Raw genomic sequence first — 15,201 nt, 5'->3', positions numbered from 1 at the left:
CAAACAAAAAGAATAAGAACCAGTTATCACAAACAGACATACGTGATGTACCGACTTTATATGAACTCTTAACCTTTCACTTAATATGTAGGGTACTTCTTTATTAATTTCTTTGCTTCCAAAGATTTTTTCCATGAAAGTTGCAAACAAAAAGAATAACCAGTTATCACAAACAGACATACAGTTGTGACATAACCTTCAATTTTAAATAACCTTCACACCTACAGGTTCACTAACCCAGTAAGCTCACTATAATTTCATTCATTTATTTTTCCCCTTTTTATTTATACAGGGTGGTCCCAAATAAATATATCGTCCTCTTCTTGAAATACAAATTCGAATTTTGAAAAATAAAGGAGGGGAGATCTAGATGGATGACCGGAAAATTTATTACCGATATTACTATGTTTAAAAGATGGAAACTTAATATTCAATTGGTACGTATGAAGCTATTTGAATCAATTTCTGAAACGTAAGATTTCTGTGTTTAAAATTATTATTATTTTTTATGACCCACCCTACTCTATATAAGGTAGGTATCTTTAGTGCGATTCAAACTTCTTAATTGATTAATGATCGCCAAAATGCACAATGGATTTCATAACACCGAACACCGTTAATATTTTTCATAATAAAACAAAGTTGAATGAATAAGGAATATTATTCTTTGGTAATCTAAAACCAAAATCATTACTCGTGCCATTACTAAACTTTACACTTACAATAAGTTTTGGTTTCAACACAAGACAAATAAATTGAAAAAATATTAAAATGTAGGACCTATATACTTTTGATTCACCCTGTAATATAGCAAACCGCTATAACTTTTAATACGAAACGTCTGTCTGGGCTGCAAATGACCAATGTTTTTCAATACCACAAATAAGACCGATCCTCAAAAAGATAAATCTGATAAATCGAACATAAGAACTGTTTTGGAATAGTTCCAAAATCATTTCTAGCTCGAATATGACCTGCTAACTCGGGCGACCTAAAAATTGCGGCACTAGATAGGTACATACTTTTGTTTTGAACTACTTCAAATTGAAATGGCCGAGTTTTAGATCTTTAAAGTTTGCAATAAGGCACGTAATCGCTTGCCGTATATTGTTGAAGAAGAAAACAAAAGCAAACGCTTACCGGCATGTGTAATATTAGATTGTATCGAAAAGACCTACATGAATCTACTGGATGTTCCAAAAGAAGTGTGGAGGAAATTTAATCAAAGGTTTTTCTTATTACCTATTCTTCTGCTTAAAATAATAATAAAAAAAACACGCCCCTAAAATGGTCCATAAAATTGTTGGGTCGAATTTTTGGAAACTTTTTTGAAATACTCTTCAATACTTGGATAGGTACGTAGAATCAAACAGCGAAGTACCTATAGACGGTGGGAATTTTTTTCAATTTCCTAGAGAAGACTTTGGTCATAAAACTTATAAATAAAAGAAGTAGAGTGAAAAGAAAACCTAGACTTAAGACTAGTCTCAAGTTCAACGTGTTCTCAAGTTGTGTATGAACTTAATGCTTTGCTAATGGTTTTCCTTCATATTTTTTTTTTTTTTTTTATATACTATAGCATTGAATTTTTCTTCTGGCATATATTCCAATCCTTTGCATCTTTTGCCTCCAAATAACAAGCACAATTAGATAATGTTCCTCGCAAGTATTTACTATAAACTCTTAAATCTTCACCTTGTACAGTATGCCTGCGGGAGTGTTACAAGCACCTCTGTGTTCCAGAGTTCAAGTCATGTGAGTAGTGTGGCGGAGGCCATTCAAAATAATCTTCCAGTCAAGAGAATAGAATATTTCAAGTACTTAATGTCCAAAAGTTATCACATTGGAGGCTGAAGTTGAGCTGAAATTCTAGTTTCCACACTTACTCCCAATTTGGACACTACATAGGTCCAAATTGGGAGAAGTGTTCCTCAAAGGGATGGTGTTATATTTTACAAGCTACAAGTGATTTAAATACCTATAGTTAAGGGATATTGCAGAAAGAAGAGTGGAACCCTAAAAGCTGAAGGAAACAAAGTCCACATTTAATTTATCGCATTTTTGCTCAGAATTCTTTACAGTTCCTTGTGTCTTTCGGTCTCCTATAGCCTAAACTTTCTTTCTTCACATCTAACTTTATGCAGGGCCTCATCTGACATAGACTTTATTGTAAATGGCATATCTATTATCTCAAAATGTTTTTGGTGCTACATGATTTTTACTAGTTCAACATTTTTTATTATTATTGCTATTTTTTTTTTACATTAACAAAGTTCTTGGGGAGATTATAATTTATCGTGGTACAAAGTCAACATATAAAAGCATTACAATTGGTTAATTGGTTATTCAGTTATTCCATATCTGTACATCCAACAACATGGCATCAAAGGTTTGTCAAAATTTATTTTTTAATAATAGTGATTTTATATTTTTAATTGTATGAACAGATTCTATTTTCGCGTAGTGTTTTTTACATTATTTATTTTATGGATTTCATTGTTATCTAATTTACAAATACTTATTGTAATAGAAATTACCGGTTTTAATTAAATCTCAAGTTTTCAGTGAATATTCCTTTTATTAAAATAATTTTCAGGCTTAAATTTTCAGTGTGATGTAACTATGGATTTTATTAATAAATAACTAAAATTTAATCAATAAAAAAATCATTAACTAAATCTTATAAATCGTTTCATTGTAAATTTTTCGAATTAACAATCCCGTCAAGCCTTGTTTTTCATACAAATGCTAAAGATCAATCAGTGGTTTCTATATTTTCAGAATGTCTAAATTTTCAATTTCAATATGGATAAATTTCTGACGACTTATGTTTGAAGGATCATTTTTGTTGCCTATTCTCCATTTCCCTAAAATAAAATATGAAAATTAAAGCTCGGAGCATTTCGTTTGCAGCTTTATTTAAATCATTCGCTTAACCTTTTTCTCAACATGTTTATCCTTTACAAACATACTAATTATTAAAATGTGTACTCAAGTTTCAAATATCCTCCTTTTTGGCTTTAGTCGTCTTCTAAGATAAATAAAACAGCTCATCTCCCTTTCGTCTTTATTTCGTTCGTCTCAATACTTAATTCTTCATAACTATAAAACGGTCCTATTTTCTTATTCAGTTCCACTCTTATCTTTAGAAACTCCAAATTCCAAACCTCCAAAAGAGCTAATAGAGAAAATAGAAAGTAAAAAAAATTGAGTCCTAAAATATACTTAAGTATGTATAATATGTAAAATCTATGGATATGAGTAAATAAAAGAGCTCAAAGTGCAAAAACCTCGTTTCTAACAGAATGTTTCCTGTGATTTCAGATCGTCTTCATTGTCTCCGCCTTCGCAGTGGCTGTCAACTGCGCTCCCCAATACGGAGCCCCAGCTTACAAACCAGCCTACGCCCCAGCTCCAGCTTACGCTCCAGCCCCAGCTTACGCCCCAGCCCCAGCTTACAAACCATCTTACGCTCCAGCCTACAAAGCCCCAGAATACTACGCTGATGCCCCAGCCAAATACGACTTTGCCTACGATGTAAGTGACTCTTACACCGGTGACTACAAGAGCCAACAGGAAGTCAGAGATGGAGACTACGTCAAGGGAAGCTACAGTCTGGTTGAAGCCGACGGCAGCAAGAGAACCGTAGAATACACCGCTGACGAACACAACGGTTTCAACGCTGTTGTCCACAAGGAAGGAGGTGCCTACCCAGCTGCCCCAGCCTACAAGCCAGCTTATGCTCCAGCCCCAGCTTACAAAGCTGCCCCAGCTTACAAACCAGCCTACGCCCCAGCTCCAGCTTACGCTCCAGCCCCAGCTTACGCCCCAGCCCCAGCTTACAAACCATCTTACGCTCCAGCCTACAAAGCCCCAGAATACTACGCTGATGCCCCAGCCAAATACGACTTCGCCTATGATGTAAGTGACTCTTACACCGGTGACTACAAGAGCCAACAGGAAGTCAGAGATGGAGACTACGTCAAGGGAAGCTACAGTCTGGTTGAAGCCGACGGCAGCAAGAGAACCGTAGAATACACCGCTGACGAACACAACGGTTTCAACGCTGTTGTCCACAAGGAAGGAGGTGCCTACCCAGCTGCCCCAGCCTACAAGCCAGCTTATGCTCCAGCCCCAGCTTACAAAGCTGCCCCAGCTTACAAACCAGCCTACGCCCCAGCTCCAGCTTACGCTCCAGCCCCAGCTTACGCCCCAGCCCCAGCTTACAAACCATCTTACGCTCCAGCCTACAAAGCCCCAGAATACTACGCTGATGCCCCAGCCAAATACGACTTCGCCTATGATGTAAGTGACTCTTACACCGGTGACTACAAGAGCCAACAGGAAGTCAGAGATGGTGACTACGTCAAGGGAAGCTACAGTCTGGTTGAAGCCGACGGCAGCAAGAGAACCGTAGAATACACCGCTGACGAACACAACGGTTTCAACGCTGTTGTCCACAAGGAAGGAGGTGCCTACCCAGCTGCCCCAGCCTACAAGCCAGCTTACAGCTAGATCATTTAAATGTCCCCTTACAGTCTAATGTTACTACATTTAAAGAAGGTATTTGATTAATCTATTTTTTGCATATTACGTCAGAATTATTAAGACTAATCTTTTGGACGGTTTCGGAAGTGGTCCTTGTCAAAATTGTAAAACCAGTTTCTTACCCCTTTTCAGACCTTTTCCATACAACAACCACTATCAATTTACTGACTTTCTAAGTGTGCTCTTTCTCTCTCCTCTCTTCTATAGTGATGTCTGGTAATCGCATTACCTTTCCATTGCAAAATCAACACTACGACCTTTTCCATACAACAACCACTATCAATTTACTGACTTTCTAAGTGTGCTCTTTCTCTCTCCTCTCTTCTATAGTGATGTCTGGTACCTTTCCATTGCAAAATCAACACTTTGTATGACTCAATAGACTTGAACTAGGTATTGCCTCAAAGTAGTCGTATTAGCTCATTTGGAGCAAAATCTCCAGGCTGCAAAAACTAGTTTTACGTCTGAATCAAGCATGAGATACTTAACCTGCAAAAAGTTAATTGTTTGTAAATTATAACCTTTTAAATGTCAATTCTAAATAGTTCATTAAGCTCGCTTGTGAATAAAGTCAAAAGCAACTGAAATAAAACCAGAAGATAAAAGATAACCTTATGACTTTTATTCTTAGCTGTCTGACAGTTGCTTATCCATACCTACTAAAAGCTTTACCGTATGGTAAGAAAGAAGCAATTTTCTGGGATTTCTTCTTTTTGTTTCAAATAAACCACAATACAGTTGTGAGTTGACATCCAGTACCTAACGTACCTCCCCAGATGTTCATTTTCGAAGGTCCCATAGCAATCTATTGAACTCTTCTTCGTTTGCTTTGCCTCCTTCTACCACATCAAAACTATCTGAAACACCAAATCGCACTACCTATATCTCGCCTTTAACCCTCCACCTAGACAGCGACTTTACTTTCGAAATGGCGCTACAGTATCTCAAGTGCCTAATGAATGAACCTGATGCTTTATTAACTGAGTTATAAAAGATCCTAATATGGCACGTAATTGAGAACAACATGCCAGTTAAGTCTGCAGTGCCAATGACTAATGTCTCTCTTGTTGACACTTGAGATTGATGGCCTCAGAAACCATAAAAATAGATTAATTATAAACAGGGGGTATCAGAATCACGTCATTTCAAACTAATCTAGAGTTCTAGAGAACTTTATAATTCTCAAAGTTTGCCTAACGTACGAGTATCTGTCCTTTAGGATCTCTAGAAAGATTTGTTTTGATTTAGAAACAGTTTCTTTACAAAGGTTTCTTTGAGACATTCTTAACAGACTTGTCGATCTAGAACTCCAAAGTTAACATAAAAAATAATGATAAAAAAAAGCTCAGCCCTAAAAGGAATTCAGCTAAAAACGTTGGATCAGAAATAATGGCCAGCATGTCATTTTTCGCGTAGCGAAGCACGGGTTTCAGAGGACAAAGAGTCATGTGTCGCTCACTATCTACCACTCTATAACTACTATTTCTTAGTACACCCTGTCTATTTCCTATTCCATCTCATCCTAATGGTCTATGCGAAATCATTATAGACATAAATAAATACTTCAGGACAATCATTGTCAATACTAATGAAATCTGTGCAAGACGTGTAGGCGCTATTATGGCTCCTCTCTGTCTATCTAGTTGTCTTGGCTCAATTTTTGCTACCTACACATTTTCGTTGTCTTAGCAATCTGGACTTGATTTGGGAGTTAAAAAACCTTCTCACTGCTGGTGCAATATTTTTCAATAATATTTAAACAAGTTTTTCAAACGGACTTTAACGACTTATTCATTTCCAGTAACCTTTTCAAAGGTGCATTTCTCATCGGCGACATACGAGTCGGTAAGGTTGTGGAAAATATATTAAGGCTATTAAAGTTTTACAGCTATCAAATTGAATTCTGTAAAAGTGCTATGTTGCAAGTTTGTGCTGTCAGGCTGTCTTTCGTCGAGGAAAGGCTGTGGTTTACCTACAATATTTTTGTCCTTTATGTGAAGACCTAGGTACATGTTTTTATTGTAGGAACAACCTTGCAACCTTGGCTCAGAAAACCCAATCTATTCGGTGTATTATATTCAAAACAAACAACATATTACTATTTAACAGCTATCATAAATAAATAAATAACTTTTCATTATACAGTGTAGGTTTTCTTGCTTAACATATTCTAATAAGAAGATCTTGTATAGCCAGTTTAGTCCGAAGGTACTTGATCACCTAATAACCCTGTAAGGCTATCTATAAATCATAATACGATACATATGTCCGTTGTCCCTAGAGATGGACTAAATTTAAATGAGGTTTGAGGAGATACAAAAATTACATTTTTAAAAAAGAAGAAGAAGAAAAAAAAACTGTGTGAATGGAGGGATGTTTTGCTGTTGTAGGATATTCATTATGTTTATCACATTATTCAGGAAAAGAAAAACTTTAAATTAGGACACCAAAATTCCAAACATCCTCTGATGAAGAATATTGGGGGTACCTACAAGGTGAAAGTTTGCTGTTGTCCCCATTATGTACGTGCTTTGTGTTTTTAACCACGTTGACAACATCAGGATCAGGAATTTGGGAAGGACACTTTTAACAAAACTTTGAACAGTTTTAGGGGTTCATATTGATCTAATTTCATATTTCATAACTTCAGTCAATTCATATCGGTACCTACTCCAACAGTTTCAATCGCTCAAATGGGTAGTGATTCAATTTTGCATTCCAATATTGGTTTTAAACACCTTATGGGGGTAACTTCGACCATTATGCATTGCGACTCCAGTTTTGATTCCAGATAACACGAAATCAAAGTTTGGATAGATTTGGGGGATAGGTGGGAAGCCAAATTCAATTACGGTTTTTGCGCTGCAAGGATAAGGCTTATGAACTTAGCGCAAGTGATACCTACAACTGAAAAATAATGAATCAAAGTACCTCAATAAAATTTTGAAAGAAGGAATTAACATCCTAGTCAAATGAAGAAAAAATCTTTTTATTTCCATAATTTTATTGGGTACTTGACATGGTACCCCCTTTACAAAGTTCAATAGCCAATATTTTCTGTCAAAGGCAACTGAAACTACGCAGCATGTAAAAGATCTTCTGCAAAAGTTTGCAACTTTTGAAATATTTTCCCTCTTCGATCCACGCTTTGCAGTGATGAGAACGAGATAACCAGAAAGTTCATGGCATGCATACATTAATAATTACATTCAATTTTATTATTCCTTCACGACTGGGATTAATTGTTTATTTTAATCACACATTAATACGATATTATCGAGATAAAGGTACTCGTAAAATGCAGTTATGAATATAATCTTTCTGTTGGAAATGTAATGAATTACTTCTTTGTACTATTGCCGAACTGTGGAAGAATGTCATAACTTTAGTGTTAAATTGTTAATCACAAAATTACCTCTGACACGATATCTATTTGGACATTGATCACTCAACATGATTATTGATTGTAATAATATTATGTGATACTTATCTAAATACGAATATTTAACTATCGGTGACTACTCCACGAGTCTCAGGACAACCTGCACCCTGATACCAAGTAAAGAGCCTGATCACTCAACATGATTATTGATTGTAATAATATTATGTGATACTTATCTAAATACGAATATTTAACTATCGGTGACTACTCCACGAGACTCAGGACAACCTGCACCCTGATACCAAGTAAAGAGCCCAAAAATCGCCCCCACCCGGCCTCCGGGATTTTAGACCACAGTGATATAACTCCTGGGACATGTAGGTTTGATTTGGAACACCTTTTAGATAAATTGGAACACCTTTTAGATAAATCTTTGATCAATAGTACGCCCTAGCTCAAGATAATTCAAAAGTCTATGCTCCTACACATTTTTAATACAAAACACCGAGAATGAAATGCAAATTATTTCTATGTAAGATATAATAAATACATACAGGTTCCTTTTTCTCATAATTTCATTTTTCTCTGACGAAAAGGTATGGTGTTTATCTGACGGATCTTGAGCAAGGAGGAAATCTTCCAGACACGCCTTCCTACCTGAGAGGTGAAGTAAGAAATTTTCCAAGGAAATAAAATTCTCGAAATCTTTTCAATCTTGGCAGTGAAAAATGGTAGTTGGTGCAAAGATGCTAAGTTCCATTCTGCTGTCAATTATAATTCTGATCTTCAACGGTAAGCGATTTTGGATTTTAGCTGAAATCTTTTGTTAGTTATTACAGCATTTTATTTATTTTTAATTTAATTTTGTCAATTATTCGTTTTAGACCATCAGCCTATAATGTTGACTACCAAAAAAGAATTTTGTAAAAAATTCTGTCAACCAAGAAATACTCATTCAAAAATAAATTATTGATTTCCTCAAGCTATCCATGAGATATTGGTCAACAAGGTTATTCATAAATACACATGGAAATTCTTTTGAGAAAGAAGATGAAAAACTGACATTCAAACGAGGCATATACCAGGGAGATGTGTTCAGTGCATTGTGGTTCTGTTTATGTTTGAATCCACTCAGCAACATAAATTTTATTTTGTTGTTAATATTAAAACTCCGCCCTTAATGCAATATTAGCCAGATGATTATTATTATTATCTGGAGCAACCACGGGGCGATATCGCCCAGGTTGGGAAACACTGATCTACCGTATAACACCAGTTTGAGTTTGAGCTTTCGTTTTTATTATTCAAACAATTTTATTATCAATTATTAGTATATTATTAATTAGTAAACTAACCTACTGTTCTCCTCATATCATGGAAATTAAACAACGTTGGATTGAATTGAAGTAAACTTGAAAGTCAACAACAATTTAGCATCTTGCAAATTCTAAAAATACCGATGCACTGGGATGACCTACTGTTGATTCTTTGACGTCTTAAAACCAAATATCGACTACAAACAAAACTAGATCAATGCTTGCCTCTCATTTATTCCTGATTGGCTAAAATCACTCCCAAATGTATAAAAAATAGCTAACATATTGTGATATCTGCGGCTGTAAATGATTATAGCTCCGCCCATACTGTGTTTACAACACTGATTCTTGCATCAAGTTGCACTTTTTTATGTCTTTTTTAGTTTTAAAAGGGGGTAATATGATTTATTGGGCTAAATATATAAATGTAACTATATAAAAGATATTAGTCATACAAATCGCACAATAGTCGTTACCTTATCACATACACTTGATCAACCATGTCTGCAAAGGTTCGTATTATTACTATTTTTTTAATTAATTTAAATCTTTACCAATTTATTATTTTTTGCATTTTTAAGTCTATTTTTGTTGAGTGCAATAATCTTCTAGTTTTTCCGTGAAAATTGTTAGCTTATTTATTCAAAAAAGAGCTTAAAATTCCATTTTCCTTTTGAATAATTTGCCTTCAAATAATTTCATTATATTTTTTCCCAAGTAGGTACTATGTAGAAGTGAATCAAGTTATTTAATATGATTTATTGGGCTAAATATATAAATGTAACTATATAAAAGATATTAGTCATACAAATCGCACAATAGTCGTTACCTTATCACACACACTTGATCAACCATGTCTGCAAAGGTTCGTATTATTACTATTTTTTTTAATTAATTTAAATCTTTACGAATTATTTTTTGCATTTTTAAGTCTATTTTTGTTGAGTGCAACAATCTTGTAGTTTTTCCGTGAAAATTGTTTGTTTATTTATTTAAAAAAGAGCTTAAAATTCCATTTTCCTTTTGAATAATTTGACTTCAAATAATATCATTATATTTTTTCCCAAGTAGGTACTATGTAGAAGTGAATCAAGTTATTTTTGTGTTGTAAAATTTACTGTCTTATTTATTTTAACATTCTGTAAAATTCAATGGTAAAAGAAAGTCGGAATTATCCTTTTTCGAATTGTTATTATTTAAGTTACTAATTATCTGTTAAACATAGACTCTCAAAGGTATCAAAATCATCAGCAGCTCGAACATTTCCCCACATTTACTATCATTTCTTTATTCCCATTTTTACCTTTTCATTTCTTTAACTATAAAAACATTTGAATCTTTGATATCACTACCAGTTCTATCTCGTCACTAAAAAAATCAACATGTTCGTAAAGGTTAGTCCGTTATTTTTTTATTTTACTATTTTTAAAGTGTTTCTTAGAATAATTTACCAGAGTGATTTTTAAAAGATTCAAGTTTATTTTCAAGTTATATGTGTTTTCCTATACGAATCAACTACTTAGATAACTTAAATGTTTTCTTTGACTTTTCCCAATTTTAATTTTTGAAAAACCTCAAAATTTTGAAGTCAAAAATCCGTTTTGTAACTTGTATTTTTTATCAAATTTAATCAATTTTTTTCTTGTTGATCTTTCTTTTGGAATTTTATTTTATATTTATTTTATTGAGGTTTTTGATAAAAAAGGAAAAAAAAAATAACAGTATGCCTAGCATGAAATTAGCTTAATCTGAGAATCAAAGATTTCAAATGCATCCAGACTTTTCCTCGCATTTTTTGTTCTTTGGATTCGGTTCTCCGTCATTCTAAAATCCTGTTAAAATAAACATAGAAGAGACAGAAAAAAAATGTTCAAATCTTAGGGAAACTCAATTTGAAAATCTTGGGAAACTCAATTCGAAAACCATGATTTTTTAAAACATTTTACGAATTTTAAAAGATCGCGTTGCATCAATGTAATTTTATTTTGTTGTTAATATTAAAACTCCGCCCTTAATGCAATATTAGCCAGATGATTATTATTATTATCTGGAGCAATTTTTTTTTCTTTTATTTTTGCGAAACAAATGTTTTATATGCTGAACTATAAAAACATTTGAATCTTTGATATCACTACCAGTTCTATCTCGTCACTAAAAAAATCAACATGTTCGTAAAGGTTAGTCCGTTTTTTTATTTTACTATTTTCAAAGTGTTTCTTAGAATAATTTACCAGAGTGATTTTTAAAAGATTCAAGTTTATTTTCAAGTTATATGTGTTTTCCTATACGAATCAACTACTTGGATAACTTAAATGTTTTCTTTGACTTTTCCCAATTTTAATTTTTGAAAAACCTCAAAATTTGGAAGTCAAAAATCCGTTTTGTAACTTGTATTTTTTATCAAATTTAATCAATTTTTTTCTTGTTGAAAAAACCAAAAATCTTTCTTTTTGGAATTTTATTTTATATTTATTTTATTGAGGTTTTTGATAAAAAAAAAGAAAGAAAATAATAGTATGCCTAGCATGAAATTAGCTTAATCTGAGAATCAAAGATCTCAAATGCATCCAGACTTTTCCTCGGATTTTTTGTTCTTTGGATTCGGTTTTCCGTCATTCTAAAATCCTGTTAAAATGAACATAGAAGAGACAGAAAAAAAAATGTTCAAAACTTAGGGAAACTTAATTTGAAAATCTCGGGAAACTCAACTCGAAAACCTTTTTTTTAAAACATTTTACGAATTTTAAAAGATCGCGTTGCATCAATGTTTTTATTCTTATTTCTCCATACAGTCTTGGTTCTGAAGTCAAAGTTTTATCTAGTAAAAGATTACTTTGATTTATTTCATTACTCTTAACCACGTGCTAAACTTGAAATTTAAAACGGGTTTCAAGTTCAAATGATCATGGGCTGAACCTTTAGGATAAACAATATTATTCGTCTCGATTACCTGTAACTTTTTTCATTATCATCATTCCAAGATATGTTTTTATTTTATTTTTTAAACTATTCGTATCAAATATTCCAGTCGGGTTTTGTACAATTTATAAATCAGAAAAAGTTTAATGAAATGTCGCTTTCTAGAGTAATTTAATAAGTTACGATTTTGTATTGATTACAGGTCGCCGTTGTCTTAGCCGCTCTTGGCGTTGCTGTGCAGAGTCAATACGCCTCTCCAGCTTACAAATCCGCCTATGCCCCAGCCCCAGCTTACGCTCCAGCTCCAGCCTACGCTGTAAAAGATTACTTTGATTTATTTCATTACTCTTAACCACGTGCTAAACTTGAAATTTAAAACGGGTTTCAAGTTCAAATGATCATGGTCTGAACCTTTAGGATAAACAATATTATTCGTCTCGATAACTTGTAACTTTTTTCATTATCATCATTGTAATTAAGATATGTTTTTATTTTATTTTTTAAACTATTCATCTTAATCAAGATTGTTGTTTATTTATATTTAATTATGTTTGCCAACCACCCATTGTAAAATAAAAATACAAATAAATAAAATGTAATAATTTGCGAGCTGTTTATCTGGCAGGGTTCAGACTCAGAGGTCAATACATCGGTAAGTCGGTAACATTGGATCACAGTATAACGATTGAATAAAAGTTAACCGAGACAGAAAACCGAATTAACCGGCTCTTGGATTCAGCAACTTGATAAGTTATATCCAGAACTTTTGAGATAATTATGTAGGTATCAATTTTCGTCTACAAAATTCTTGTCGTGTTATGAGTCCAATATTGATCCTTGAGTGTTGAATATTTTGCACTTTTTTTCTTGTCAATTAATGGAACACCGACTGGGCCAGCTTACGCTCCAGCCCCAGCTTACAAAGCTGCCCCAGCTTACAAACCAGCCTACGCCCCAGCTCCAGCTTACGCTCCAGCCCCAGCTTACGCCCCAGCCCCAGCTTACGCCCCAGCCCCAGCTTACGCTCCAGCTCCAGCTTACGCCCCAGCCCCAAAATACTAGGGTGTATGAAAGACTGTAAAACCTAAGTCATGTATTGTTCCATCTTATCATCTTGTACATAGTATCATGTAGCGTTGTTATACAATGCTGTCATCTTTCATCTTGTATTTATGATGTATTTACGAGTACCTATATTTATTTATTTGTTGAGTGAGAAATAAATCAATGAGGACAATCTTCTGAGAACAGTTTCGAGTAATGTGATCTCCTAATAAAAGCCAAACTCTGTACGAAACTGTTATCACAAGAAGTTAGCTCATTTGAAGGATATAAATCATGATTTCTTATTTAAATTTTGTTCGCTTTGCAGGGTCATTGAATCATTTAGTAGGTAATAGTAATAAATCTCGAAATAGATCAATAGAGATGTTTAGAAATATTCTCTGACTTGGGTGTATCTACAAAATCTACCTATATATTAGTAAATTTGACAACACCTAGTATTGATTAATTGATGTTTAAACACTCCTAACCTAAGGCTACAAGGCTCTAAAGCTCATAGAAGCGTATTTGTAAACCATCAAATGTATTGATTACAGGTCGCCGTTGTCTTAGCCGCTCTTGGCGTTGCTGTGCAGAGTCAATACGCCTCTCCAGCTTACAAATCCGCCTACGCCCCAGCCCCAGCTTACGCTCCAGCTCCAGCCTACGCTCCAGCTCCAGCTTACGCTCCAGCTCCAGCTTACGCCCCAGCCCCAGCTTACAAACCATCTTACGCTCCAGCCTACAAAGCCCCAGAATACTACGCTGATGCCCCAGCCAAATACGACTTCGCCTATGATGTAAGTGACTCTTACACCGGAGACTACAAGAGCCAGAAGGAGGAAAGAGATGGTGACTACGTCAAGGGATACTACAGTCTGGTTGAGCCTGATGGCAGCAAGAGAACCGTAGAATACACCGCTGACGAACACAACGGTTTCAACGCTGTTGTCCACAAATGATCTGGTAAAGTGGTGAAGCTTCAAAAAAAAAAAAAAAACAAATTAATATTGTCAGATATTCTAACTATCCTCAGAATCAGCCTTGGCATTAACTTCTTACCAATGTAGACATAAGAGCTGCCATAAACCATTAGATGCCTTGGACAAATCAAAGTATAGTTTTTAAGAAACTTATGCTAGATTTAGGTTCGGAAAGGTCGATAATTGATTAACTTGATATAGCACTTGTTTGATTTTGACAAGAGACATTGGTGCAGAAGATGAATGGAGCAAAAATTCTCCAAGTGTTCTTCACTAGAAACCATACCAAGTCTCGAAATTTTCGAAATGTCGAATCTATTACTTTGTAAACAAGACAAAAATAGGTGGATGTTGGTTTAATCTTGTCGAACGCAACGCAAGAAATTGCACACCATTTCTTTTGATAATTTGGCCTTTTGATAAAATAGCTCATATTGATAGACTTTGGTATTATTTCGAGAAGATATACCATGATAACCAGAGAACCACTGATCAATAACATCTAATATATAAAAATGAATGTGTGTGTGTTTGTTCGAACTTTATGCCTGGCCAAACCGCTCATCCGATTGCTATGAAACTTTGTCAACTTATTGCTTGCACTCCCGTGGAGGTTATGGGCTATTTTCCGGTTCGTTTTTGTTAAGCTACGCCGAGCAAGACCACTAAATGGATGAGTGACATGAACGGCCATACCTTAAGGATTTACTAGCAGAAATCCGTCTAGTAGATAATATTGTAAATTATTATAGCTAGATACATGCAGACAGTCCTCTTAGGCCAATTTGATGAACTGAAACCACACGTCTAAATTCCAAAAATTAGGGGATTTCAGTCAAAGAGGTAAAAAAGAAAACCACGTAGGAAAAAATATAAAACACAGTGTCAATTAGGAAAAACCAAAGCATCTACAGCAAAAAGTTCAATTGGTCGTCATGGGACTGGGGATAGTACGGTAAAAATGAACTTGTATAAATGGATATAGCAAGTATTGTTAAAATAGAAGCTA

General features: G+C 34.4%; 1 protein-coding gene across 1 annotated transcript; it reads left to right on the top strand.

Annotated features, from left to right (window-relative positions):
* Nucleotides 1-2,313: 2,313 nt before the first annotated feature.
* LOC103512189 (adhesive plaque matrix protein-like) lies at nucleotides 2,314-14,171 on the top strand. Its single transcript, XM_017445303.2, has 3 exons — nucleotides 2,314-2,389; nucleotides 3,325-4,509; nucleotides 13,914-14,171. The coding sequence occupies exons 1-3, from the start codon at nucleotides 2,378-2,380 to the stop codon at nucleotides 14,169-14,171; spliced, it is 1,455 nt and encodes a 484-aa protein (XP_017300792.1). The 5' UTR covers nucleotides 2,314-2,377.
* Nucleotides 14,172-15,201: the final 1,030 nt, after the last annotated feature.

The sequence above is a fragment of the Diaphorina citri genome, unplaced genomic scaffold (assembly GCF_000475195.1).
Source record: "Diaphorina citri unplaced genomic scaffold, Diaci psyllid genome assembly version 1.1 scaffold807, whole genome shotgun sequence".
Classification (NCBI taxonomy): domain Eukaryota; kingdom Metazoa; phylum Arthropoda; class Insecta; order Hemiptera; family Psyllidae; genus Diaphorina; species Diaphorina citri.
Note: the sequence above shows the minus strand (reverse complement) of the source record. Positions and strands in the feature narration are given on the sequence as shown.